This window comes from Triturus cristatus, chromosome 2_1 (assembly GCF_964204655.1).
Source record: "Triturus cristatus chromosome 2_1, aTriCri1.1, whole genome shotgun sequence".
Lineage (NCBI taxonomy): Eukaryota > Metazoa > Chordata > Amphibia > Caudata > Salamandridae > Triturus > Triturus cristatus.
The window spans coordinates 190,667,597-190,693,187 of NC_140581.1; the positions used below are offsets into that span (position 1 = coordinate 190,667,597).

Consider the following 25,591-nt stretch of genomic DNA (forward strand, 5'->3'; position numbering starts at 1 on the left):
TATTCCTTATGATATCAGAGGTGCCTTATTTCTTTAAACAAATGTTGCACCCTTACCCCTCCTTTTTATTCTCTCCTCCCTAGTCACTCTTTTTATATTTGCTCCATACCTTCTTCTGGACTTATTTTCACCTCTGCAGTCTTTTGTTTGTCATATTCCTCTGATATTCTACTGCAACCCTAATCTCTCTTGTTATTTCCTTAAACGTAACCTCAGCTTTTGCATTTTCAATATTTTTTCAGGTCCATGATTTTTGGGGCTTTTTGTTCATCAGTTTGCTTAGTCCTAAGATGTCATTATCATCAGAATTGACTTTTGTTAGTTTTGCAATTCAAAATATGTGTTTAACCCCTTCCCCGCTCATGACGGAACCACTCCGTCATGAGCCACGGGTGCCGTGTGCTCATGACGGAGTGGTTCCGTCATGCTGCGGCCGTTGGCGGCCGCTCCGCCCACGCGGCGCTAATTCCCCGCCTGTGCGGGCGATTAGCGCAGTGGGCGGGGACGTGAAGGAACCACTCCGTCATGAGCACAGCTCACCCGTGGCTCGTGACGGAGTGGTTCCGTCACGAGCACAGCGCCACCGCAACTGCCCCTAAACCCCCCCAGCGCCGCGGCGGAATTCCTGCAGCGCGAAGGGGTTAAGGTCTCCCTTGTTGGATAAAAATGATGTAAGTTCCAAAACAGTATCCATCAGAAATATTGGTATCCAAGGTTAGTAAACTGTTCTTCCACTGGATATTTTCCTCTTTTTTAGTGCTAAGTCATGCCAGCTATCATGCCAAGTGATTTTGTCTATTTTCGGGGCACCGGGACTGTTACATTTAAATATTTATTTTCATTTGATTTTGTAGAGCAATCGCAAAATATTTGTATTTGTATACGAGCAACTCCTATGTTGGTCACATTTCATTATCCCCTTCTATCCTTGCTCTCCCTCTCTACCTCCTTGCATATATGGTTCTCCCATGCCTGATATGGCATGGCTCTGTCAAATAGTCCAATCAGATATATGTATGCTGTTTCCACCTTTAACAACCTTCTTTGGATATTATAATCAAAGTTAAACCCAAGCTGTTCCCAAAAGACATATGAACTTTGCATACATTTCGTGTACTCTTTCATCCGGGCTTGTACAGCCCTGATGCCTGCTGTACAAAGCTACAACCAGGACAAAAAATTAAAAACTGTCAAAGATTTATGTTTTTCAAGTAAGTAAAGAGCCATTATCAAAGGCGTGGTGTCCCGCATTTGTGTTTTTAAATAAAGATGGCACATAAAGCTATCATGCTGTGCTAGTTAAGAATCTTTATCTCATTGCGATAACCACACATATGCAGCAACTCCTTGGAGAAATTATTGTGAGGGTCTCACTTTCAAAGAAAGCAATGTTAAAGAGAAGTTATGTAATACATTTTACAAGTTGCAGCCCTCTCCACCACCATGGAACTTTAGGCAACTAAAGAACAAGGACTAGAAGGTTCTTGCGAAGACTATATATTTAGTCAACTTCTCAGGAAGAAGTTGTGCAAATGTTACAATTGGTCTTTTTAAAAGTAAGGCTAGGTCACGAAGGGCCATGCCAGCCTGCTGCTGGAAATGTGGCCCTGTGGAAAAAGTTAACTTCACACCACTTTCTTGCAGCTCATTTGTCTCCGGCAATGGCCCCATCAAGTCTGAATCGACAAATGTCATTCGCTGATGAAGGAGCCATGATGAAGATCCATTTGCTGAAAATGATCACAACAGTAAATGAGTTCCTCCCATTGATGATTCTCTGGTTCATTTCCCTCAGTAAAGTCTATCAGATCTGGAATCTCATTCCTAAAGTTCCTGAGAATGCTGGTTCCATCTGAAATGACTTTTGTGACATTTGACTTGTACAAAGCAGTGCCCAAGATATCAAGGGTCCCTACAATAAGGATTGCCTTCAGGATACTTGGTTATACCCATCATAGCACAGGCTTGTTTGTGCAAATGTCTCTTGTTTTTGGACCAAACTAGGCACATGCTTTAAGTGATAAACAGTGAGGCTCAAGCAGATACTCTACACCTTAGTAGAGTTCATGAGTGCTGATGCATCATGCTTTTAGGCATCTGGGGTTTAAAAAACACTTCTAGGTTTGATGGCTAAGCTTATTAAGTAAAAGAAAAACACCTTAGTCCTACTTGTAAGGAAAAAAGGCAACTATTTTAGCCTTCCTGGAGCTTATCCAACTTTTTTTTAAGACATCTTGCAATTCCCTTGGAGAATTTTAAGACTTCATTCTTGACAGATTAAGCTTCAACATCTTGTTCCATCCATCTGGCAACTGAAGACATGTTTTAAATAGTCTAGATACCATATTTAGGGCTATTCATGTAAAGATTTGTTTTGCATGAACATTATGGTTAGGCTACAACCTGTGCCACCAGATGATGTTTCTCAGAGACCTAACGTATACTTTAAACATCAAAGTAAACCATATTGAGCCCTACGGGGCACCATACAAGCCAAGTTTATTATACGTTTGACCGCTATAACGCAGATCCAGCTTGGACCGAGAGTGATACTTCTTATTCTTAATACACCAACACAACTCACTATGCTGTCCTGGAATTTTCATTCATATAATAAGTGTAGAACCAATATTCGCTACCGAGGAGTAAACCAGTTGACTAAGGGCAGGGTATTTGCATGATGAGAATTACCTTCTCCAAAACGTTCTTCTCAAAAGAGAGGTTGAAACTCAAACAGTTCTTTTGCAGACGCTCAACAACTAACCTAGATCGCTAGAGAGATGCCGTTTCTGAAACACCGGGCTGTAAATAGTAAGGCATTTATTCATTTTCTAACAACCTCTATGACATAATGAAAAAAGTTGCTAAGGAGCCACAGGACGATTTATTCTCATAACAGATTTTTTAATTCTACTGACAAGTAAATCGCTATGAAAAGAGAGGACTGGGAGTTGTTGAGCGCTAGTTTCTCTTTTGTTTCCGCACCTTGTTTTTAAAATTTGAACTCACTTTATTCAGCTGCCCGGAAGAGGCTCGGCACCTCCTAGAAGAACTGAAGTGTCTGCCCTACAAAGGGTTGCTAGCAGCATTGATACACTGGGTTGTTTGCTGTTCAGCACACAGGTAAGCCTCAAAGCCTGCTCTATTTTGTTAATTGTATTTTCCCATCTTTGTTACATTGTACTTGTTGAGGGGCCCTGGCCCTCCCGTCCTGCTTCTTTTTGTTAATTTAGAAGCTCGGTTGATTGCTTTGTTGCTTTAGTTTGAATTGTTATTAATTCTGTTCTCACATTTCGTTTAGCTGGTTTTTCTTGATCAACCCAGTTTTCAAGTTAGTCCACCAGGAGTTGCTGAGTTCCAGTTCATCTTTTGTTTCTCTTCCCTTCTTACTTTCATTTTACCTTGCTTCATTCAGTTGCCATTGATGAGGCTCTGCTCTCCCGAGAACAGCTGATGTCTCTGTCCTACAAAGGGCTGCTCACTGCCCTCGACGGGGTGACTAAGGCAAACCCAGGTTTGCCCCTCCGTAACGGGTTGTGCCCAACGCCAGCCATCATGTTAGTCTCAGCCTTGAGCTTTCAGTAAGTAGGCTCTGCTTTTGTGGGAGCCTCTGCTTCCCTTACATTTTCTTTACTGAGAGACTTTGGGATCTTTCTGTCCCAACTATAATTTTTCACCCCCTACAGGATCAAGGTTCATCCTGATTGAACACCTTCTGTTGTTCAAGAATTACTTTGATATCCGGCTATGCTATACTTTGATTAATGCTAGGTACTTGGGTAAGCACAACATTGAAATTTGAGATTTTATTCCAGACAATAACCTGGATTTTCTTCTTTTTTACATAATTATGGATACATGAAGTGTTCAATCCAGATCGGGTGACCACCTCCCTATCAGGGTAACTGGCTATGTACTGCCCATGTCCCTGTGGCAAGAGCAGCGGTTTAGCTATTCTTTGCAAGGAACACCTTTGAGTTTCTCGGTATTAAATCTTTTGTTTGGTACTAAACTGCTTGGCTTCACAATTATCATATCTTTGTCCTGCACACTTGCTTGAACCATCGTCTACTGCCCCCTCACAGCAGCTGCTATCTCTATTCTGTATACATTTCTTGACTTTCTCATGCCATTTAAATGCAACGCATCTAATTTTGCCATTACTGTCAAACTTAATATTTGGGTTGTGTGCTTAGATAAACCTGCCACTTCCGAATTCACTGAGTCTCTAGTCACATTAGGATGTACACAGGTAGTTGCTCTAGCCACTCATAAGGCTGGCCATACTCCTGATATTCGCCTCCAGGTCTGCCTTAATTGTTCTGATCCTGAGCCATCCATATTGTGACCGCGCTGCAAAACACTTCACTTAGGACCTTCAAGCTCAGTCTCTGTATTCTGTGTTTTATCCCCCAAAATGTTCTCAGACTGCGCTCAGTTCCCACCCTTCTTCCTCCGCCTTGGGTTTGGACCCCGGCTGTATCTCATGACCTCTCTCAGCACTCCTTCAAAACTCTATATGCTTCGGTGTCACTTCTTATCAAATTGCAAGGCCTAAAAGAACACAAAGTGCAATTGCCCACTTTTTCTTAAATTTTCCAAGCCATTCTCACATATCTTCTCTCCTGGACAGCCTGCACAGGCTCCCTCTATCCAAAAGTATCATTTTTAGGAGTATGCGTCTCATTCACCATGCCTTTCAGAGGTATGGGCCGCTTTATTACAATTTTCTTCAAGCACTATATTGCCTCTTGTGCTCTTAGATCTGTTTCCCCTTCACCTACTGGCTCTTTCACAATCCAAGATATCTGAAATGAGTGTTCGCTTCTTTTCATACATGAGCATCAAACATTGGAACAGCGTCCTTGCTGAAATCTGCCTTATTGAGGAACATCTTACCTTCTGTAGGGCTCTCAAGTCCTAGCCTTATCCTCAAAGTTTCCTCTGCTAGTATGTGGGTAGTCCCCAATATTGTAACAATATCCTCGGCTCCAGCATACGCTTATGGGTCATGCTTTACAAATGTATTTTAACTAAACATAGCATAACCAGCTGAACCCTCCCAGGTCATGTGTGCTTAAGACTGGTCGATATTGCTCTGCTGCACACTGCATCAGTACAATTCAAGGAAGTGTTTGCATTTTCTACCACTGCATACTCAAAAAAGATGCCAGGCTTTGATAAATAGTCGGCCGCAGTATTCACTTCTCGTGGCTCCTCTGCAGAAGGAGGTGCAGATTTCATGAAAAAGCAACAGGAGGCTTACCTGTTAGTTTCGCAGACACCATGATAGGCCTCAATCGCATCTTCTGGGTCAACATGCTTGTCGCTGTTTGGCCAGCTCGCATTTGAGTTAATGCCAGATTCCTAGGTACAGAAAATGCACAAGATAAATGTGTCTTTAGTTTTTATACAGTAGCTTTCTTCACAAAGAGCATGAGGAGATGTCCACAAGACACAGTAACAAACATTTCCACACAGTGAAGTTTTATTCAAGAACATTATTGAAATGTATATTGTTGAATTCATTACTCTGATCAATCAAGTAAGGATGATGTCTGTATTTTATGGCAACATTTCTGTATCTTTTTAAGATGCCACAGGTCCAGGCTACCTTTCCCCACTGACATTTTCTAGGTGAGAGCGTATTGTGTCTGATCTGAAGTTGTATGCTATAGAAATATGTCTCTCACTGGTTACTGCAGATGCATTATTGCTGGCAAGGGAGCTATTGATAGCAAGGGAGCACAGAAGCCTCCAGGAAAGGAGGCTTCTTTGATGAGCCCCAGGTAAGAAAAAAGTGCTATTGATTTTCTGACTAATGTGGAAGTCAGACTGTAGGTAATGACATTTATACCAAATTATTATCTTAATATTGGAAAAATATTATGAACACTCTTTCTGGCTCTGATGCACAAAGCAACTATAAACATTAACCTGAATATTCATATCTGCAAGACAATGACAGACCGACTTCATTATTTCCCTCAGGGGTGGTGGATGCATGACTTTTTTCAAATACTCTCAAGCATGCATCCCATGCACGTTCGGTTGCAGGAGGATGGGGTGCTCTAGGAGAAAAGATAGCCATCTAGGTACAAAGGAAGGAGGACAATGTGTGAGCTTGATGAAGCAGGCTTCTCTGCCTTCTCTAAGATCCAGCTATAGGTTGTTATATTTGAATTAATCCCGGTAGATGCACTAGACAATCTTCCACTACTAGACCTGTTACCTAGTGCAACATTACACCATGTTGCACTAGGTAACAGGTCTAGCCCTTTAAGGGCTAGATGAGATGTTGATAAATACGGTCTGCTATTACGTATTACCATGTGATACAATTTTGGAGAGGGGGCAGAAAGGGGAATTAGAGTAGAATTAAGAGTATAGGAATGTTACAGCACAGGACGCCAGGAGAAATACTGTCTTGTTATAAATGTGAACTCCTCCCTTTCCTCTCGTAGGCATATTTCAAAGAGTGCAATGCTTCAGCTGCAATGCTATGTGTCAACAATAACTAGCACAGACTTACCATACTCCCTCCATGCTCCTTTTGATGGGCTGCATTCACGATCTGAGTCCTCAAAATGAGCACCTCTTCTTTCCGCACCTCCAGCTCCTCATTGGCAGATTTCAGTTGATTCAATAAAATGTTATACCCATCCTGGCTATGATTGGATGAGTTGCTCTGGTTGGCACGGTCCGCGATGGCCTTCCTTGCTTCATTCAGTTCATTTTTCAGTTTCTTGTTTTCAGATTCCAGTTCTTGCCTCTGGAAAATAAAGAGAATTGTTCAGAATGTGTCTTTTTTTGTACTAATGGCAAAGATTTCATCTTGAAAATTCGCTGCCTGTGTAACAAGTTGTAACTTCAAAGACAATGTATTAAGCAGAGATTAACATTACCACTAACAAATAGAGACACAGATAAGGGGCAGGGGGTACAGACACTCTCCCATGTCAATCACTTGGTCAGTCTTTATTCAAGTTTACTAACCTGGCTTCCTATTCAGCCTGTTCACAAGAATTGTATGTGGAATGGTAAAACAGTGCCTATTGAAGTCTGGGCAGAAAACATACACAACTCTGCCTTGCATGTGCATCACATATAAGGCACTACTGTCATGCCCCGCGGTCATGCCCCTACAGGCAGTGAGTATTTAAAGGGCGAAGGGCGTGTAAACGCCGCTTCGCGTTCTAGCATTGAGCCCCATTTCCGTCCCGAGAGTTCTTGCCTGACTTCCTGTTGCTGTATTTCCGGTTTCCTGTTGCGAGTCACGGTCGTTTCCCGGCTCCGGTGTTGGTCACGTTGTGGATCCTGGTGTAGCGTGGCGCTGGTGGTGTTCTCTCTCCAGGAGCAACTGCGAGTGTTACGCCTGCTCCCTATGGTTGTTGTACCATGCAAGTAAGGTCTGCTGGGTGATAAGTTGCGCGGGGGTTTTCTGTCTCGCTTCGCTCCTTACCTAGGAGTTAGAAGTGGATAGGTGGTTCGTGAACCCCCCTCGCCAGCGCTACCTGTCTTGGTGACTTCAGACCAGCGCTACATTTATTATTGGATTCAGACTGAAGCCTTATTCAGTCGTGGGTGTAGTTGTGTTTTGCCTGCTGTTAAGGCGACTCCGAGGTTGTGTATTATTGGAGTCTCTCCTTTGTGTTTGTACAACGCCCTCCGTATCGTTTACTTCCATTTGCTTTCACCAAGTATATATCCCTTGGCTTCATATCCCTCCCCTACGTCCTCCTGAACAATTATCAGGAATCCGGTGGTGATTACTGCGAGGACCATTGAGCAGGGGGTTAGGTTTCCCATACTCCTTCACAAAAAGCACGGTACTTGTTCTTCCTAATCTTCTTCTGTGTATAAGTGGCATAATATACCTCCTGTGTTCACGATCTCTGCCTACCTGTTCCCCGCAGCTGTCCGCAAAGGAACTACTTACCTAGAGTAATACCTGCATGTTCCCGCAGACTAATACCCAAGGAGCTGACGATACTCCTGGTAGGTGTCGGGGAAGTGAAGATTAGAAAGACCAAGGGTAGCGATACATAGATATCCCTATAACCATCTTTGTATTACAGCTGGGAGGCCCTCTTATTCTTCCTGCCAAGCTCCATCACGCTCCTGCTGTTCCTCCTGCCAGAATCATCCATCAAGACCTACCTGTTCCCCCAACTATCCTTGTTTTGTTTCCCTGTTTTCCCCAGTGGGTTCTCCGCACTCTAGAGTCTGATAGAGTCGGAGGAACGCGGGGGACGACTGTGGACTTTCTTCACGACTCCAGACGCTCCTGCAGAACAGCCGCGATCCTTACAGAACGCGAAGCCTTTTAATAGAATATTCTGCCCGAGCGTCATGGAACTAGGTGTGGTTACGCTTGCGGATGTCGCCGGCATGCTCGGCAACTTACAAGCGGAAACCCAGGCATTGTCTGCCAGAATAGATAACCTCCAGCAACGACAGGAGACGGGGGCTACGGGTGGGAGAGTTGATGCAACCAACCCGGTGATACAGGTCACCACCCCTACTTCCATCCCGTTAGCCCCTCCAGAAAGGTTCTCAGGTGATGCTTCACGGTGCGCCGCCTTTCTGAGCCACTGCCAGCTGCATTTTTCTTGTAAAGCCACCTGCTTCCCCACTGATCAGGCCCGGGTTGCGTTTATGGTTTCATACCTTAGTGGGGCGGCCGCGGACTGGGCCATACCTTTAGTAGACCGGGATGACCCTTTATTGTATAATTAAATCGCTTTTAAGAGAGAGTTCCGCAAGCTTTTCGATAGGCACACATATACACACTCTGCAGACTCTGAATTATTGGCCTTGAAACAAGGCAATCAAGATCTGGTTTCTTACATCACTACATTTCAGAGACTGGTAGTTGAATCTAACTGGCCCGAAGAAAAGCGTGGTACACTGTTTTACAGAGGGTTACGCGATGATTTAAAAGACGCCCTTTCACAGATAGTGGACCTTCCTGCAGCCTGTCCTGAGCTGATAGACCTTGTGGTTAAGATTGAACACCGTATTCAGGAACGGAAGCAGGAAAAAGGGAAGGGAGATCCCCGATATGTTCCCACCAAGGCAAAAAGTGTTGAGGTGGCTAAAGGTCCAGATGAGAGCGAACCGATGCAAATAGGTATAGTGAGAGGGCCATTAACTCCTGAAGAAAGACAAAGGCGACAAACCAACAGACTCTGTCTCTACTGCAGGAAGGCCGGTCACTTCCTGCGGTCATGCCCTGTTAAACCAGTACCTCCTAAGAGTTCGGGAAGCTAGAAAGCCTGGGATGCGTGGAGACAGGAATCCTGGGCAATTCTGAACTAACAGTCTCCTCCTCTGACCCTGAATCCAGACCAGTCACTCATCTCTATGTGTCAGCTTACCTCTCGGTGGCACAGCTAGGTTTACATGTGGCCATTATGATCGATTCTGGGGCCTCTGGTAATTTTATGGATGAGAAGTGGGCAAAAGACAATGTAATTCCCTGTATCAAAAAAGAGGTGCCCAATGCGGTCATTACGATAGATGGCCGTTCTCTCGTTTCAGGCCCAGTAACCCACAGGACATGCAGTCTCCACATGCATATAGACCCGGACCATCACGAAACCATTGAATTTGACCTAATCCGTTCACCTCAGATACCGGTTCTCTTAGGCATCCCTTGGTTGCAGACACACAACCCTATCATTGACTGGCAGGCAGCCACACTCCGGTTTCGTCATGTTGCTCCTCTTGATACTAGGGTAGCAGTAGCTCTTGCGACCTCCATGGTAGACCAGACCGAACCTGTACCTGAGTTGCCCGACTGTTATAGTGATTTGAGCGCAGTGTTCGATCCCAAGGAGGCGGACGTCCTTCCCCCACATAGGGTGTACGACTGCCGCATAGATTTAGAGACAGGAGCCCGAATCCCGTGCAGTAGAGTGTACGCCCTAACCGAGAAGGAAAATACATACCTCCGAGAATACCTGGACGTTATGTTAGAGAAAGGGTTTATCAGGCCTTCCAGATCCCCTGCCTCCTCATCGCTGTTTTTTATTCCTAAGCGTGAGGGGGGTCTTCGGTGTTGCATCGATTATCGGAGATTGAACGAGGTCACTATTAAAAACAGATATCCTTTGCCTTTGATTTCCTCTCTCCTTGACAGAGTACGCAATGCTAACTTTTTCACCAAATTAGACTTGCGAGGCGCCTACCATCTAGTGCGTGTCAAGGAGGGAGATGAATGGAAGACTGCTTTCTGTACGAAATACGGATTGTTTGAATATTTAGTAATGCCCTTTGGGCTTTGTAACGCTCCAGCTGCGTTCCAGTTCTTCATTAATGAAGTCCTCTGGGATATGCTGGACCTCCATGTCATCGCCTATATTGATGATTTACTAATATTCTCCTCATCCATGGCCGAACATGTGGGCCACGTCCGACGAGTGTTGGAACGCTTACGTGCACATAATTTGTATTGCAAGTTGGAAAAATGCACTTTCCATACACAAGAAGTGCCCTTTTTGGGCTTTATTGTTTCCCCACTCGGACTCCGTATGGATCCTGTTAAGGTCGAGGCCGTCCTCGCCTGGCCAGCCCCGAGTACCGTGAAGGACCTACAGAAATTCTTGGGGTTTGCCAATTTTTATCGGCGTTTTATTCAAGGGTACTCGGAGTTGGCACATCCTCTTACAATCCTATTGCGCAAAGGGGTTCCGTATGTTTGGTCGGCGGCTGCTGACACGTCTTTTCGGAGTTTGAAGGAGGCCTTCACGCGCGCCCCTGTCTTGCGACATCCAGATCCGGCCTTGCCCTATGTGGTCGAGGTGGACGCCTCTCAGGTGGCAGTGGGAGGGGTGCTGAGTCAAGCCGATCCAGAGACTGGGGTGTGCCATCCTATAGCTTATTTTTCCCACAAGTTCACTCCCGCGGAATACAACTATGCGGTGGGGGACAAAGAACTCCTAGCGATCAAGAAGGCCTTTGATGAGTGGCGGCAATACCTCTTAGGTGCGCGTTTTCCGGTGGTTGTATACACCGATCATCGCAATCTCCAGTACCTTAAGTCCACCAAAGCCCTGTCCATGAGACAACTCAGATGGACCCAGTTCTTCTGTGAATATGACTTCACTATTAGGTTCCGCCCTGGGAGGAGGAATGGCAAGGCCGATGACCTGTCCCGGTTGGGATTTCGGCTTCCCGATGTACCTGACGTCGCGCCCCCTGTCATCCCTGAAGGGCGCGTCATAGGGGGGGTGTTCAGGGAGGACGACTTCAGGGCTCGGATTCGGCAAAGTCAACTATCGATGAACATGCCTGCCTTTGTGGGGTCTGAGGAGTGGGTCAATACAGATGGTTTTGTGTGTGTCCGAGGGGGGGTGGTGTTGCCCACTTCTGATTTACAAACACATGTATTGGATTGGTATCACTCGCACCCTTTGTCGGGACATCCGGGCATTAAGAAAACTACCAAGGTTATAAGAGAGCGTTTCTGGTGGCCCACTATGTTGAGGGACATAGAACAGTATGTGAAGTCATGTCATGTCTGTGCGCAAACCAAGGGTTCTCATCAGAACCCGGTGGGCCTACTGCTCCCACTTGCTTCACCTCCTGGCCCGTGGCACACAGTGTCCCTTGACTTCATCGTGGAACTACCAGTTACCAAAAGATTGAATAATACCTTGCTTGTGGTGGTGGATCATTTTACAAAGACCGCTCATTTCGTTCCTTTGACGGGGTTACCCACAGCAGCAGCGTTAGCCTCTATATTTATGCAACATGTTGTACGGCTACATGGCCTTCCCTCGGTCTTGATTTCTGATAGGGGGGCCCAGTTTGTGTCTCGGTTTTGGAAATGCCTCTGTGCCATGCTGCAGATTGACGTTAGACTCTCTTCCAGTCATCACCCCCAGTCAGATGGCCAAACCGAGAGAGTTAATCAGTGCTTCGAACAATACGTAAGGAATCAAGCCCTACACTCTGCAGCGGAGTGGGATGAGTGGGTGTGGGTGGCAGAGATATCATATAACAACAGCCCACATTCTTCCACCCTCCATACTCCTTTCTTTTGTTCTCAGGGTTTTCACACCAAACTGTTGCCTATAGGGATTCCCATTAACAGCCCAACTCCTGCCGCCAATGATCTAGTACAGAAGTTACACGACATACATAAACAGACGTTGGTAGACCTTGATTTGGCTAAAGTGAGATACAAGGAGGGGGCAGATTTACACCGGAGGTTGGAACCCATTTATGCTCCTGGGGATGAGGTGTGGCTTTCCACGAAACACATAAAACTCAGTGGTCCTCGCAAGTTCATTCCCAAATACATCGGACCCTACAAGGTGGTGAGGCTGGTCAATCCGGTGGCGGTGAAAATCGAACTGCCTACATCCCTTAGAATCCATCCTGTATTCCATGTATCATTGCTCAAACCTGTTGAACCTGGTACACGACTCCCTAAGAGGCCCACGCCGGTTACCATACAAGATGCTGAAGAATATGAAGTAGAAACTATTATAGACTCCCGCTTCGCTGGTAACACACTTCAGTATCTACTACATTGGAAAGGCTATGGGGTGGAGGAGCGTTCTTGGGTGTCTGCTGGTGACATGCATGCTCCCCGGTTGGTACGGCTGTTTCATCGGAGGTACCCCCATAAACCTAAGCCAGGGGGAGGGCGTTGTGGGGGGAGAGTGCTGTCATGCCCCGCGGTCATGCCCCTACAGGCAGTGAGTATTTAAAGGGCGAAGGGCGTGTAAACGCCACTTCGCGTTCTAGCATTGAGCCCCATTTCCGTCCCGAGAGTTCTTGCCTGACTTCCTGTTGCTGTATTTCCGGTTTCCTGTTGCGAGTCGCGGATGATTCCCGGCTCCGGTGTTGGTCACGTTGTGGATCCTGGTGTAGCGTGGCGCTGGTGGTGTTCTCTCTCCAGGAGCAACTGCGAGTGTTACGCCTGCTCCCTATGGTTGTTGTACCATTCAAGTAAGGTCTGCTGGGTGATAAGTTGTACGGGGGTTTTCTGTCTCGCGTCGCTCCTTACCTGGGAGTTAGAAGTGGATAGGTGGTTCGTGAACCCCCCTCGCCAGCGCTACCCGTCTTGGTGACTTCAGACCAGCGCTACATTTATTATTGGATTCAGACTGAAGCCTTATTCAGTCGTGGGTGTAGTTGTGTTTTGCCTGCTGTTAAGGCGACTCCGAGGTTGTGTATTATTGGAGTCTCTCCTTTGTGTTTGTACAACGCCCTCAGTATCGTTTACTTCCATTTGCTTTCACCAAGTATATATCCTTTGGCTTCATATCCCTCCCCTACGTCCTCCTGAACAATTATCAGGAATCCGGTGGTGATTACTGCGAGGACCATTGAGCAGGGGGTTAGGTTTCCCATACTCCTTCACAAAAAGCACGGTACTTGTTCTTCCTAATCTTCTTCTGTGTATAAGTGGCATAATATACCTCCTGTGTTCATGATCTCTGCCTACCTGTTCCCCGCAGCTGCCCGCAAAGGAACTACTTACCTAGAGTAATACCTGCATGTTCCCGCAGACTAATACCCAAGCAGCTGACGATACTCCTGGTAGGTGTCGGGGAAGTGAAGATTAGAAAGACCAAGGGTAGCGATACATAGATATCCCTATGACCATCTTTGTATTACAGCTGGGAGGCCCTCTTATTCTTCCTGCCAAGCTCCATCACGCTCCTGCTGTTCCTCCTGCCAGAATCATCCATCAAGACCTACCTGTTCCCCCAACTATCCTTGTTTTGTTTCCCTGTTTTCCCCAGTGGGTTCTCCGCACTCTAGAGTCTGATAGAACGCGGGGGACGACTGTGGACTTTCTTCACGACTCCAGACGCTCCTGCAGAACAGCCGCGATCCTTACAACTACACGGTACCGGCCCTCAGTTCTTGAAGCGGTCACTCTATTGGTACTCTCCAAACAGATGCCTTCGATCACAAGGGGCAAAATTGATACTTTCTCAGAGATTTTTTAAATCAAACTGGGGTGGTAGAAGCTTTGTGGTGGGAGCCACGAAGCTCTGGAACACCCTCCCTCTTGCCGTCAGAAATCTTCCCTCCTTGACATTGTTCAGGGAGCCATTAAGACCTGGTTGTTCGTTGAATAGGGCTTCTGCTCGCTTCTTGATTGTTAGCGCCAAGACACCGTTTGGTATTTGTGCGCGGTATACATTTATAACATAACATTACTTATTGCCTTGTTTAGCAATTCCAAGGAGGCAATTACATTTTGTCTTTGAATGTGTCACCCTATCTTCCCTTTGCCAGAGTGGTGGTCCTACATCTGCCTTGCATAAGTCTTCTACAATAGTCTTCATCTCTACCAGAAACAAAATAGAGTAACAACCATGTATGGAATGTTGAGATTGGCTCTGCCAGTAGACAGTCTAACAATAGCTACTAACAATAACTAAAAACAGTCCCAGCAATACCTTCTTATGTTTGCCTACCTTAATGGCCCGGTGGAAGTACGAAGTAGGGGCATGAAGTTGGCGAGAAAAGTTGTCTTGTTTGTCTGCCAGGAAAGAATGAACTTCCAGGTAGGGGGCATGGGTGCAAACAGTCTTATTGTCAACACGCAGTAGGGGGTAAACAGCTGTTAATTTCCCTTCTCCTTCCAATCAAGACTATAACTGATTTATAGCAATTAACAGAGCAGAGGACAACATTTGATAAGTACAAGTAGTTCTGCCACCACGTCTGCAAGCTCCTAAAAGGCATTCCACCTGGTTTTATTGCTTCGCATGCATTACGTCTTACAAACACCAGTAAGAGTTTTCTTTTGAGTTTTCTTTTTCTGAGATGCTTGCTGCCTGGGCCTTCCAGCATGCACCCTCCACGTGTTGAAGGTGGCTCAAAATATGGCTGTAAGACAGATTTACAATCTTTGCAGATTTGACCAGCTGCAGGAACTGAACTGGGCCCTGGCGGCCCGAGGATCCAGTTTAGGATTCTGTTATTCTCATTTGAATTTTTATGTCCTTGGTCACTCTTGTATTCAGCCAAAGTTGCAATGCCATGTTCCACCGCAGGTGATACGCCCAAGTCTTGGATGAGGCTCTAAACCCACTTGTCGCAGGTCTTTTTCGGTTCTGGCTCCTCAGCTGCGGAATAAGCTGTTTTAGCAATTTACATACATTTCTAATCATAAAGGATACACGCTACTTTGATGATGTTTCTGTTGTGCTAATGTCTTCTTGTTTGTTCTTTAGGTAGTTTTCATTATATATGTATGTATGCATGTTTGTATGTAGCTGTTAGCATTTGCAGAGTGCAAACTTTACTCAAGACCAATAGAGCACTTAACAGGGGCATTGCCTCCAGGAAGATATGTTCATTGGAACAAGATCAAAGGTAGACTGTCTGTTCAGATGTAGTGCTTCTTGAAGAGATGCAGTTTCAGCTTTTCTTGCTGAATTGCAGGAGAGTCCCTGCTGATCTGATATCGATAGAGGTGCTTTCAAACCTAAACGGGGAAGAGTTGCCTTCTAGTGTTTAACTTCTTGTAATGTTTTGTCCCCAGTGTGGTAATATCTAGGCTCTTGGTCTGGCGTAATGTAAGCTGAGGTCTTATTATTGGGAAGCTTAATAAGTGATTAAGCTGGTCTTGAAGATGATCTGGGCTGGAAGGAGGGCAATGTAGGTTTTTTAACATGGGGGGGTGATGTGGTCAGATTCCATCATTTGTCCAGGTGGATTACTTTACAAAGGATAAACATCATAGAAGGGAACTTCACAAATCAGTCAACACAGGAGTAGAATCAGATGTAAGTCTCCTTTGGCTGAAAATTGTACAAGAGAATATAGTACAGAAAATGACACAGAACAGCAGGTTATTGAAGTCATATAAGGAAACCACTGAGAGGTGGAGACAAGAAAGAACTGCAATAGCAGCAAAAGTGTAAGAGCATACAGCGCTTCAACTCTGTTACAGAGGGACTGATCACGATAGAGGCATTGACATTTATTTTTTACATACTGACACTTGTGCGCTTATGGATTCTGCTGCCAAGACATATGCTAGTGATCTAAACTGTTGGGACTTATCCTAATGGACTCTGATCGCTTCAGAGTGAACTTTTCAAACTCTCTTTTTCTTTGTGTAACACCAATGTATGTATGGATTGTTATTAGCATTCATGTTTATAATCTGTGAATTGTTCAATCATACATTCCTTTATATTCATGAGTGTGCTTTTACGATTCTTTCCATCTTAAGCACTATTCGCCTTTCTAACTAACTTGATTCAGTAGATACATTGGTATCATATATTTTTTGTATTTCATTACTGATGTGTTGGCACGTCAGTTACCATTGCCCGACTTATAGTTAGGAGTAATTACCAGTCCTTCATCTCTCCAGAACTTGCCTCCCCGACCCCTGTTGTGGACCGCTAGTCTTGGTTTCATTTATGGTAGATCGGCCAGCGCATTGGGTATGCAAGCTGTGATTTCCCCTCTATGCTTCAGAGGTCCTTACTACCCATCACACGTTAGCAGCGCCATTTTTAAGCAGGGAACGTCATTGTCCACTCTTTCTGAATTCCAAAGGCGGACAGCGATGATTTGCTCTACCGCCTCCCATATTGAATCACTCCATTATTCAGCAACTATTATAGAAGCTCTTTTGTGTTGGTTTTAACCTTATTCTTTGTGTAAATCATGTTGCATATAATCTTATTATTGCTGTTTTTTTCTGTAAACTGTTTGAGATTGACAACAACCTTTCAACAAATTGCATGCAAGTACATTTTTGTGTGTGCCCACAAGTGGACTTATTTAATTCCCTGACTTCTCAAACTAATTTCTTTATACGTTTGATTAATTCTTCATCAATATGAGTTTTAATTTCAGTGATCTGAGGCTATTATAAACATTTGCCAATGACTCATTTGACTCATGTATGCACTTATATTGTTTAATACGGACTTATTCTACAATCCTTCTCTAGCACTCTGATTTAGGCACTTTAATGACACCACCCTGTGCAGTAAGTCTCTTTACTGTGGCATCTCCCTTTTTCATTATATTATTAACCCCAACATACTTCCGATTTGTTCCTCGTTACCCACAGCCATTGAAGTGCTTTCATAATACTTCTATTTCTGATGAGCATCTTCCATTGATTTATAAGGTTGAAAAACCATTGACACATAAGCAATATGCTACAGGCTCTTGTGGTCAATACATAATTTGGAATTGGCAATGTTTTCAGCCACCTGGTTAATGTAGCCTGTGGGCATTGCATGCTTGTTTTGTAAATACATACTTTGCACTTTGTGACACTGGGTGTTTACTCTATGAGCAGTGCAGGACTGCTGTTTTTGTTAAGTGTGTCAATAAATGTTTTTTTACATTTACATATGAACTGCGGTATTTGGTGTTTGTACTAATCCCAATTCACAATGACCTTAGATAAAGAAGTTCCTAGTGAACCACTATTTCTTGCAACAATTGTTCTTGCTGATATGCTCCTGTAGTTGTAGTTTCTCAACAATGGGGTCAGAGTATCTCCACACTGACCCCTTATGTGGGCTTTCACACAGATTTTCAGCCACGGGAACCGTTCCCGATAGATAAAATGGCCACCGCAACTTTCTATTCAGGTTGCGTACAGCCAATCAGAGCATTCCCATTGGCGTGTGCATCCGCGATTCATCGCGAAACCACCTCAAAATATCCGTGGCCAGAGGTATCACTATAATCTTAAACTTAAATTTCTCAACAACTACTGAACGGATTTACACCAAATAAGCAAAGGGCACTTTCTTGAACTGACATCTACCTCCCTTCCAAATTTGGTGTAAGCCTGTTCAGCGGTTCAGGCTTTAGGTGTGGCTAAAGGTTCCTATGGGAATTAACATTACAAATGCAACCTTATTTCGTGCTGTAGCTATTTCATGCGGTATTGCGAACTGAAAAGCTCTCTGGTAGAATTTCATGGCTGATTTTGGCATCAACATTTCAGAGAGGTTCTGTCATCAACAAATCTGGCTTATGCAAATTGAAGAAATTGCTATATACTTCCAATGGGATTTAAAATGAATGTTGTGGCTTTTGCTACCGCTGTTACAAATGTCTCCATGAATGAGCACCACAGATGTGCTATCTGTTTTGTATTCAATAGTTCCTCACCTTCAGATTGTTGTACGCAAGATCATTATCACGGTCCGGGTTATTATTGTCTTCTGTTGTTTCTATTACCTGAGCAAATGACACAATACATTCGGAAGTCATACAATGGTAAAGCATTGGCTTAAAACATAGATTATGTAGGGCACAAACGTGACTTCAACTCTAGCCTAATGTCATGCATACAGGGTAGCAATCGAAAGGCGCGCATTTAAAAGCCCAGAATAGTGAAAGATGCAAACATATAATATATAGACTAAGTTGTCCCAACACTTTTGTCACAATCCCACATCATAAAAACACAAGTGAAAAAAAAGTTTTTCTGCATCAGAAACTATCTCCTTTGACCCCTCCCTGCAATGCCATTTTAATGGTTCATTGTAAATGGTTTTGGGTTAAATGTTTCCAGATGTGCCCACCCTACCCTGAAACGTCTATGGCTTGTTCTGTGAACTTTAAATTCAGAAGCAAGCATGAAAGGAAGAAATGAGAACAATTTGTTTAAAAAATCAGAGTTTTAAAGTAGGCTTCGTGGAGTCCTGTGACTTATCCATATCTTGCATCTATTGCACGTAATAAATACTATAAGAACAATATATAATAATAGGGTCGTAACATCCTATTGGTTAATGCTGGGTTGTCAACCCTGAAAAGTATGATGCATGTGGTCAGCGACTTGAAGACCCTTTAGGATGAGTCATGATAGGGAACGCCAAAGAGTGATGATTGGGTGAAAGGCATGAAGCAAGCAGATGAGACAATGGATGAGATGCCGTAAGCTGAAATCAACGCTCACTACAAGTGGGCTGGCTTGACAGAAGATATGTTACATGTTTTAACCTGTGCCCATGGCTGTTGACTTATCTCTATGCTGGCCGCATGAATAAATATCAAAAGGTACACTTTAAGGAAGCCGCATGGGGTTCTGGCTGTATTACACAGTGCCACATTTTCAGCTAAGGGCCAAATGTACACCAGAGAAAAGCTAACAAGCATTTACAATGCAATGGTCTCGGCATTGTTAAAGTTAGAGCTATTAGCATTGCTCATGACATTATTTTTGTTTATGTTTTTGTTGTTGAAAAATTTAAAAGAAACTGCATTGTTATTTACAATGTCAATAGCTTAATCACTCTCAAATGCAAGACCTATTGCATTTGCGCCCACACACAGAGCCACACACACAAACCCACCCACACACACACAGCCACACACACAAACCCACCCACACACAGAGCCACACACACAGAGCCACACACACACAGAGCCACACACAGAGCCACACACACACACAGAGCCACACACACACACACACACACAGAGCCACACACACACACAGAGAGTGCCACACATACACACAGAGAGAGCCACACACACACACACACACACACACAGAGAGCCACACACACACACACACACACACACACACACAGAGAGAGAGCCACACACACACATAGATCTAGACACATACACATTGATCTTGGGAACCAAAGCAGAAGTGGCATCCACTTCACCTCCTGTTCAAATGTTAACTGGTCTCTTTGTTGCTTATGGCTGTACTTGCGTGTTAAACTGGTACTAATGGTGTAAAACCTTCGTTCATGCAGTATTAATATGTAAAAATGACAAACTAATTGAGCAATACCATCACAACATGCACCACATTATGATGCATAATGTGCCTTGCTGTGCCCCATAATTTAGTCAATCCTGCAACATAATTGGCTCCTTTCCTGTTGCATAATTCAAATGGCTTTTATTTATGCTTTGGTTTTTTAAACTTTAATAAAACGCATTGTCATTTACAATGTTAATAGCTCAAATTCGGGTAAAAGCGAGACCTATTGCATTGCAAATGCTTGTTAGAACTGCCGGTAGGACCCGGCCCACTTAAATAGTATTCCCTGTTTTGTTTCCTGTCCTTCGATTGGGACATTTCTCATGGTTGAGGACGAGGGGCGTAGAGGTAACGAGTTGCTCTCTCCTTCATCAGTCCTGTGGGATGCTCGTTCCTCCGTCGCTACTCTTGCTGGTACCGTAGGTGTATATCACCTTGGCTGTTTATAACCAGAGCACTGACAAAATCAATAGGTGTTGCTTAAAAGCGTGAAAATTGATCTGCCGATGCTATTGTTAAAAAAAAGCTAACGACAGAATGTGTTCTAAAAAGCTGTATAGAAACACCAGTGACTTAATCCTATGCTCGTCTCACACGAAGAGTTCAGAAAAATGGATTATAACTTGTATCTACTACAAAATATTATTTTAAATAAAAAACACTGAAAATACGCCACTATTCGGAGTAGTTTAGCATAGTTGCGTCTCACCCTCATCCCCTAGGATTTTATTTGGGCTCTGCTCCTGACGATAAACTGTAAACATACTCTGGGTAGTAACTCATTTCCTCTGCTGGCGGGCAAGATACCAAACATTTTTCTCCCGTAAACCGCCTACACTGGGGATTAGTACTAGTATTTCAAAATCAATAGGGCACACGCACACAAAGCGGACCATGAACTAGAGGGCGTTTTGGTTGACAGTGGTTGAGTGAGCAGGTCCCGAACCTTTGGAAGTGAACACCTGGGAGTCGCATGTGTCACTGCGTGGTTAATCGCTACGGGGCGTGAGTGGCGTTACATAGCTAACTCGGCTCGCGCCAGTAACAACAGTGGTGTTTCTAAATCCCGCTGATCCCTACTAAATAAAAGTATCTTATAGGATATCGCTCCCTTTCATTACGCTGGGAAGGTGCAGTTACCATGCTTCGGAGGTAGCCGAGTTTCTCCTTCCCCCCTTCGTCCTGCGTCTCCAGCTGGGGAGATCAGCAGCAGAGATCTCGGTCAGAGAATCGGATGACACTGCGGAAGTAAGCACGGGCCCTTCTTGCAGCAGCCATGACTGTCCCTCTGACCGATGGCCCGCGGAGGAGGAGTGTACTTCTCTACATGCACCGAATAACAGTGACGGACGCAGGCAGTGACACTAAAAAGGGACTAAGATAGCTCTCGCCAGTGTAGTGTAAACCTGTCTGCCATGATGTGGCGGTACTGGTGCTTATCTTAAGTGACCGTAAAAAACAGCTTATGAAATTAGTTCCGTTAGAGTTTTTAAAGTACGTCATCGCAAAAGAATTAGCGTAAATAGGTAAAAATATTTGGAGGTCCAAAATTGCTACAGTGTTTATGCAAAAAAGAGACTAGGTTTAGTGGCCTATATGATTCGTGACATGAAATACGATAATGAATACTTCTAAATACTTCGGAAAATTCCGCTTACCAAATGTGACACTGTCACGCCTGTTTTACAAACATTCCTTTGCCCGTGAAGTTTCACATTTAAACATCATCGGTACGGGCTAGGAATTCACATCATGCAAAGTGGTAATGTTTACAACAAGGCGTCCGTCAATGGGTGGCACCGAGGATCAGAGGCCCACCGCCTTTCTCCAAGGCAGAGCAGAAATGCCTCGGAGAAAGGCAGCGTCCTTTTCGGATTCGGGGGCGTGTTTTGCTGTTGTCTCCTCCCTGAGACTTCTCGCAAAAAACACGCCCCCCGATCCGAAAAGGACGGGGCCTAATCGGAGTGACTGACCTCTCCTCCAGTGGCTGGCCAGCATTTACGAGGCCAGCCAATGGAGAACAGGGGAGAAGAGGGGCGGGTTCAAGCCCCTCTTTTCCAAGTCATTAAATCTCGGAGCGAGACTGCGCAAGCGCAGCCTTCGCAGCCGAGACCTAAAAACTCTGAAGCTCAGCAGATGACACACTGATTTCCTATAGTCTTCGTGGTGCTTTGATAAAAGCTCGGTATAAAAATTAAAGTTGATAAGATTGAGACTCCCCTGGAAGGTGCACAACCTTCACTACAGTTGAAACTATGTACTGAACCTGGAGGTGGTTGATGCCTGACCTGGGATTTCTTGTTTTCTAGCTCTTCTTTCTTGTCCAGGTGTGCTTGCAGCTTCTTCCTCTCCAGCTCCAGCTCGCGCACCCTCTTCTGCAGCTTCAAGAACAGGGTCATGTCCATGGCCGCTTTCTCCAGCTCGACCTCCTGCAGAAACCCACAAGCAGAGACGCGTTTTACCACTGATCCCACATCAACAGGTATTTACCAGGACACTGGCTGATTTTCTAGTTTTAGGCATCACCATCAAAATCTACTATGGAATCCAAGTTCGTGTAAGCTTCCAAACAAATACATAAGTCACATCAGGAAATCTTAAGGTTAAGAATGTTACAGCTGTTACAGTATTAATAATTGAATAATACAGTATTAATAACATATAGTGAAAGTGAAGTAATAATAACATATAGTGGAAGGAATAGGACTAGCTGTGTAACTCAATTTGTAGACAGCTGCTGAAATACATATTCAGTTATGATGCAGATCCAAATATGATGATTTTCAACAACTGCTGTACATTTGGCAATGACTGGTTTTGGACAGAAAATTGTAATCCATATAGAAAAGTTACAACTTTGAGTTAAACAAGTGCATGCAAATAATGTAAACAAACCAGTAAAATCGTGAAATAAAAGAAAAGCAATGAGTCGGTTCATTAAAGGGATCCTAGGAGGACAACATATTTAGATGAATGAACACACTAGTTTTATATGCTCTGGAAATGTTACATTTGTAAATACTAAAATCCAGTTGCTTGGGTATTTGACCATATCATGTGGATATAGTCCCCCATATCCCCTCAGACACAAATCTGACTAAATGTTTCCCATTTTCCTGAATGTCGTCTGGATATAATACACTTGGTGTAATACCTTTATCTGAAGTAGCCTGAAGCCAGCATATTTGGCCACCTCTCTTGGACACTGCAATGCCTCTTCCCAGTCGGAGTCTTCCATGCTTCCCAGGTCCCACTCTCATTTGGCCCTCAATTTCCTGAGATCTCCAGAGGCGTCCTATGGGTCATGGGACTTGCCTTTTGTACCAGATGCTCAGATAGAACCCTGTGTTCCAGTGGAGCACCATATGGGATATCTCAGCATCACTTTTTATGTGGCCCCCCAAAGCTTGTGGTAATCTTAGGTATCTAAACACCTCTGTGGGCCTCAGATTGTACTCCTCTGTGAGTACCCCGTATGGCTTCAGTCAATTACACTCTAAACATTCTTTAAAGACTTGACACCTATTATATCTCATCCCCGGATACAGTTCAGTCAACTCAGCTCACTCAGATCACCACTCGACAGAGAATAGTATATTCAGTCAGCTTCCCATCCCATTTTTCTTTGGAGGCCATGCTCCATATTTTTGTTGCTGTAATCATGTGGTGCTGTCAATCTACATGTCACTGCTGTTATAAAGTGTCTTTATGTACCACACCCTTCCCACAGTAAGCCTATGTATTGTAAGTGCTGGCTACTGCTCAGGGCCAGCTTCAGCGCTGGTGGCGCTCAGTGCAAAAATGTTTGTTGGCGCCCCCCAATGACCACCTCTACCTCAACCACAGATTCCATCACTACCACTCTTTACCAGTGCCCTTCAGTCTCCATAACCATTCTCTCTCAGCTGCGTTTAATTAGTTTTATAAAGCTGCTGCCACTCATACCAGTGTAGGGTGTCAGAGCACTTTACATCACACACTACACATAGACAATCAACCATACATGTGTAAATTAGTGTATAGGAAATGTTGCATAAGGCGGAGGACTACAAGGTGTAGGAGTCACATCACATTTCATCCATACTGGTAGGCAGTATAGTTTAACAGTGTTTGGTCTGGAGAACCACAAACTCAGAATTTAAAACTTAACACCATGATTATGGGTTCTCTTTAATGAACAGAGTTGATTTCTATCCAAATCATCCCTTTTTGCAATATTAGGATGATGAAAGACTGGGGAAAAAATCCTAACACTTTAAACTATATCTTGCAGATGGCATGCAGCTATTTGATGGCAGTTAGCTCACTATTCTATGTTAGGATTATAATGTATAATCTGCAAGTAACAGAAGAATCTCTCAGGCAAAAGCAGTAACCACTGACCTATTTAAATTATATGCACTTTGTAATCTGAATGATACATGTCCTTTGCAGCAGGCACATTAACCCTCTGCACTACCATTGGACGAGTCAAAATTTCCACTAGACACAACTCATCTCGCGCCAGGAAACACATTAATCACGGAAGTTATCTTGGCATTTATATAGTTGCCTGAAAATGTCTGGAGGCTAGGAACGCAGTAGCAGATGATTGTAAAACAATAATGTACTTGCAAATAGGGCGTCGCCACCCGAAGTCAGCACCCGGTGCGGTGGCACTGGTCGCACCGTCCTAGAGCAGGCCCTGCTCCTGCTCAGAAGCAAAGGTCCAATCATTTATCACTACCAAGTGTGCTGCCCAGTAAGATGACTGCAAGCCTGGCTTTGCTGTTCTGATAGATCCAGTTTGTCAATACATTTAGTGCAATATGTATTAAGCAGCCGCGGCCGCTGCAGGTAAGAGCGGTGGGGGATTTCGAGAGAAGACCACGAGGCAAAATTCATTATTTATTTAATATTCCCTCGTGGTCGTCCGTCAAAACCTCACCCCAACCGCTCTTACCTGCCGTGACCGCGGCTGGTATTAAGCCTTTGGAAGATAGCATTTGGAACCCAATACAGCTTGTTTTGCAATGCATATGATGATTTGAGTAGCACTATCATCTTTTAGAGTGCAGCCTGTCCTAACAGCGAGATTGGCAGTGACCTTCATTGCTGCATATCTTTCTGAAAGCCGGTCAGCATCCTATATAAATTACACCCACATTTCGCGTGACATAGATGCCCAGGCATGTACACCCATCATTTTTATATCAGAAAGATGGTACATAACCTTCAACTTGGTCCTGAGTACTAGCGAGAGGATATAAAATGGAGTTGCTTCATTTAATACTAAATCCAGAATACCTCCCAAACAGCTTTAAGATTCATTCGATTCTGTCTATAATGCTCTTTGAGTACACTACATAAAGCGGCAACCGAGCTGGCCGTTATGTTTTTGTACCATGGCCACTGACCACTGGGTTCAGTACCGTCTATTTCTAGGCACTAGGGGCCTCTAGTATCTGCAGTCATACTATCGCACTGGACATGGCTGAGGAGGTGACTCCTCTGATCCGATGCTGGGGGAAGAGACTTGATGAGTTGACTCTACCACTGGTTTTACACCGAGAGGGGATCGGCAGGTCATAGGTTTCTGCACAGCCCCTGCATCAGCAGTATAATTTTGATGGCCTTCAGTTCACCCAAGTGCCTACAGGTACCACGGCTACAGGTGTGTTGATTGGGCCCCTCACTCCTTTGCCCTGTAGCCGGTTGGGACCACCGGACGGGCCAGCGAGAGCTTGTAATAGGGCGGTGTAGCTCAGGGTACAGGCAGTGGGGCAGCCCGCCAGGCCCTGGCATCCTATGCGTTGGGCCAAAGCCCTCCTACTGTACCTGTCAGCGCCTGGCCCCGGGGGGTTT

The 25,591-nt window shown here is 44.5% G+C and overlaps 1 protein-coding gene across 2 annotated transcripts in view; it reads right to left on the bottom strand.

Annotated features, from left to right (window-relative positions):
- The window catches only part of MYO5B (myosin VB), a 1,021,014-nt gene that overhangs the window by 82,627 nt on the left and 912,796 nt on the right, over window positions 1–25,591 (bottom strand). For both annotated transcript variants that reach the window (XM_085629682.1, XM_085629691.1), the window contains exons 26-29: window positions 22,036–22,176; window positions 18,133–18,201; window positions 6,533–6,772; window positions 5,267–5,367 (exon numbers count right to left, since the gene is read on the bottom strand). In XM_085629682.1, coding sequence (XP_085485808.1) covers window positions 5,267–5,367; window positions 6,533–6,772; window positions 18,133–18,201; window positions 22,036–22,176 — 551 coding nt within the window. The remainder of the gene's footprint in view (window positions 1–5,266; window positions 5,368–6,532; window positions 6,773–18,132; window positions 18,202–22,035; window positions 22,177–25,591) is intronic.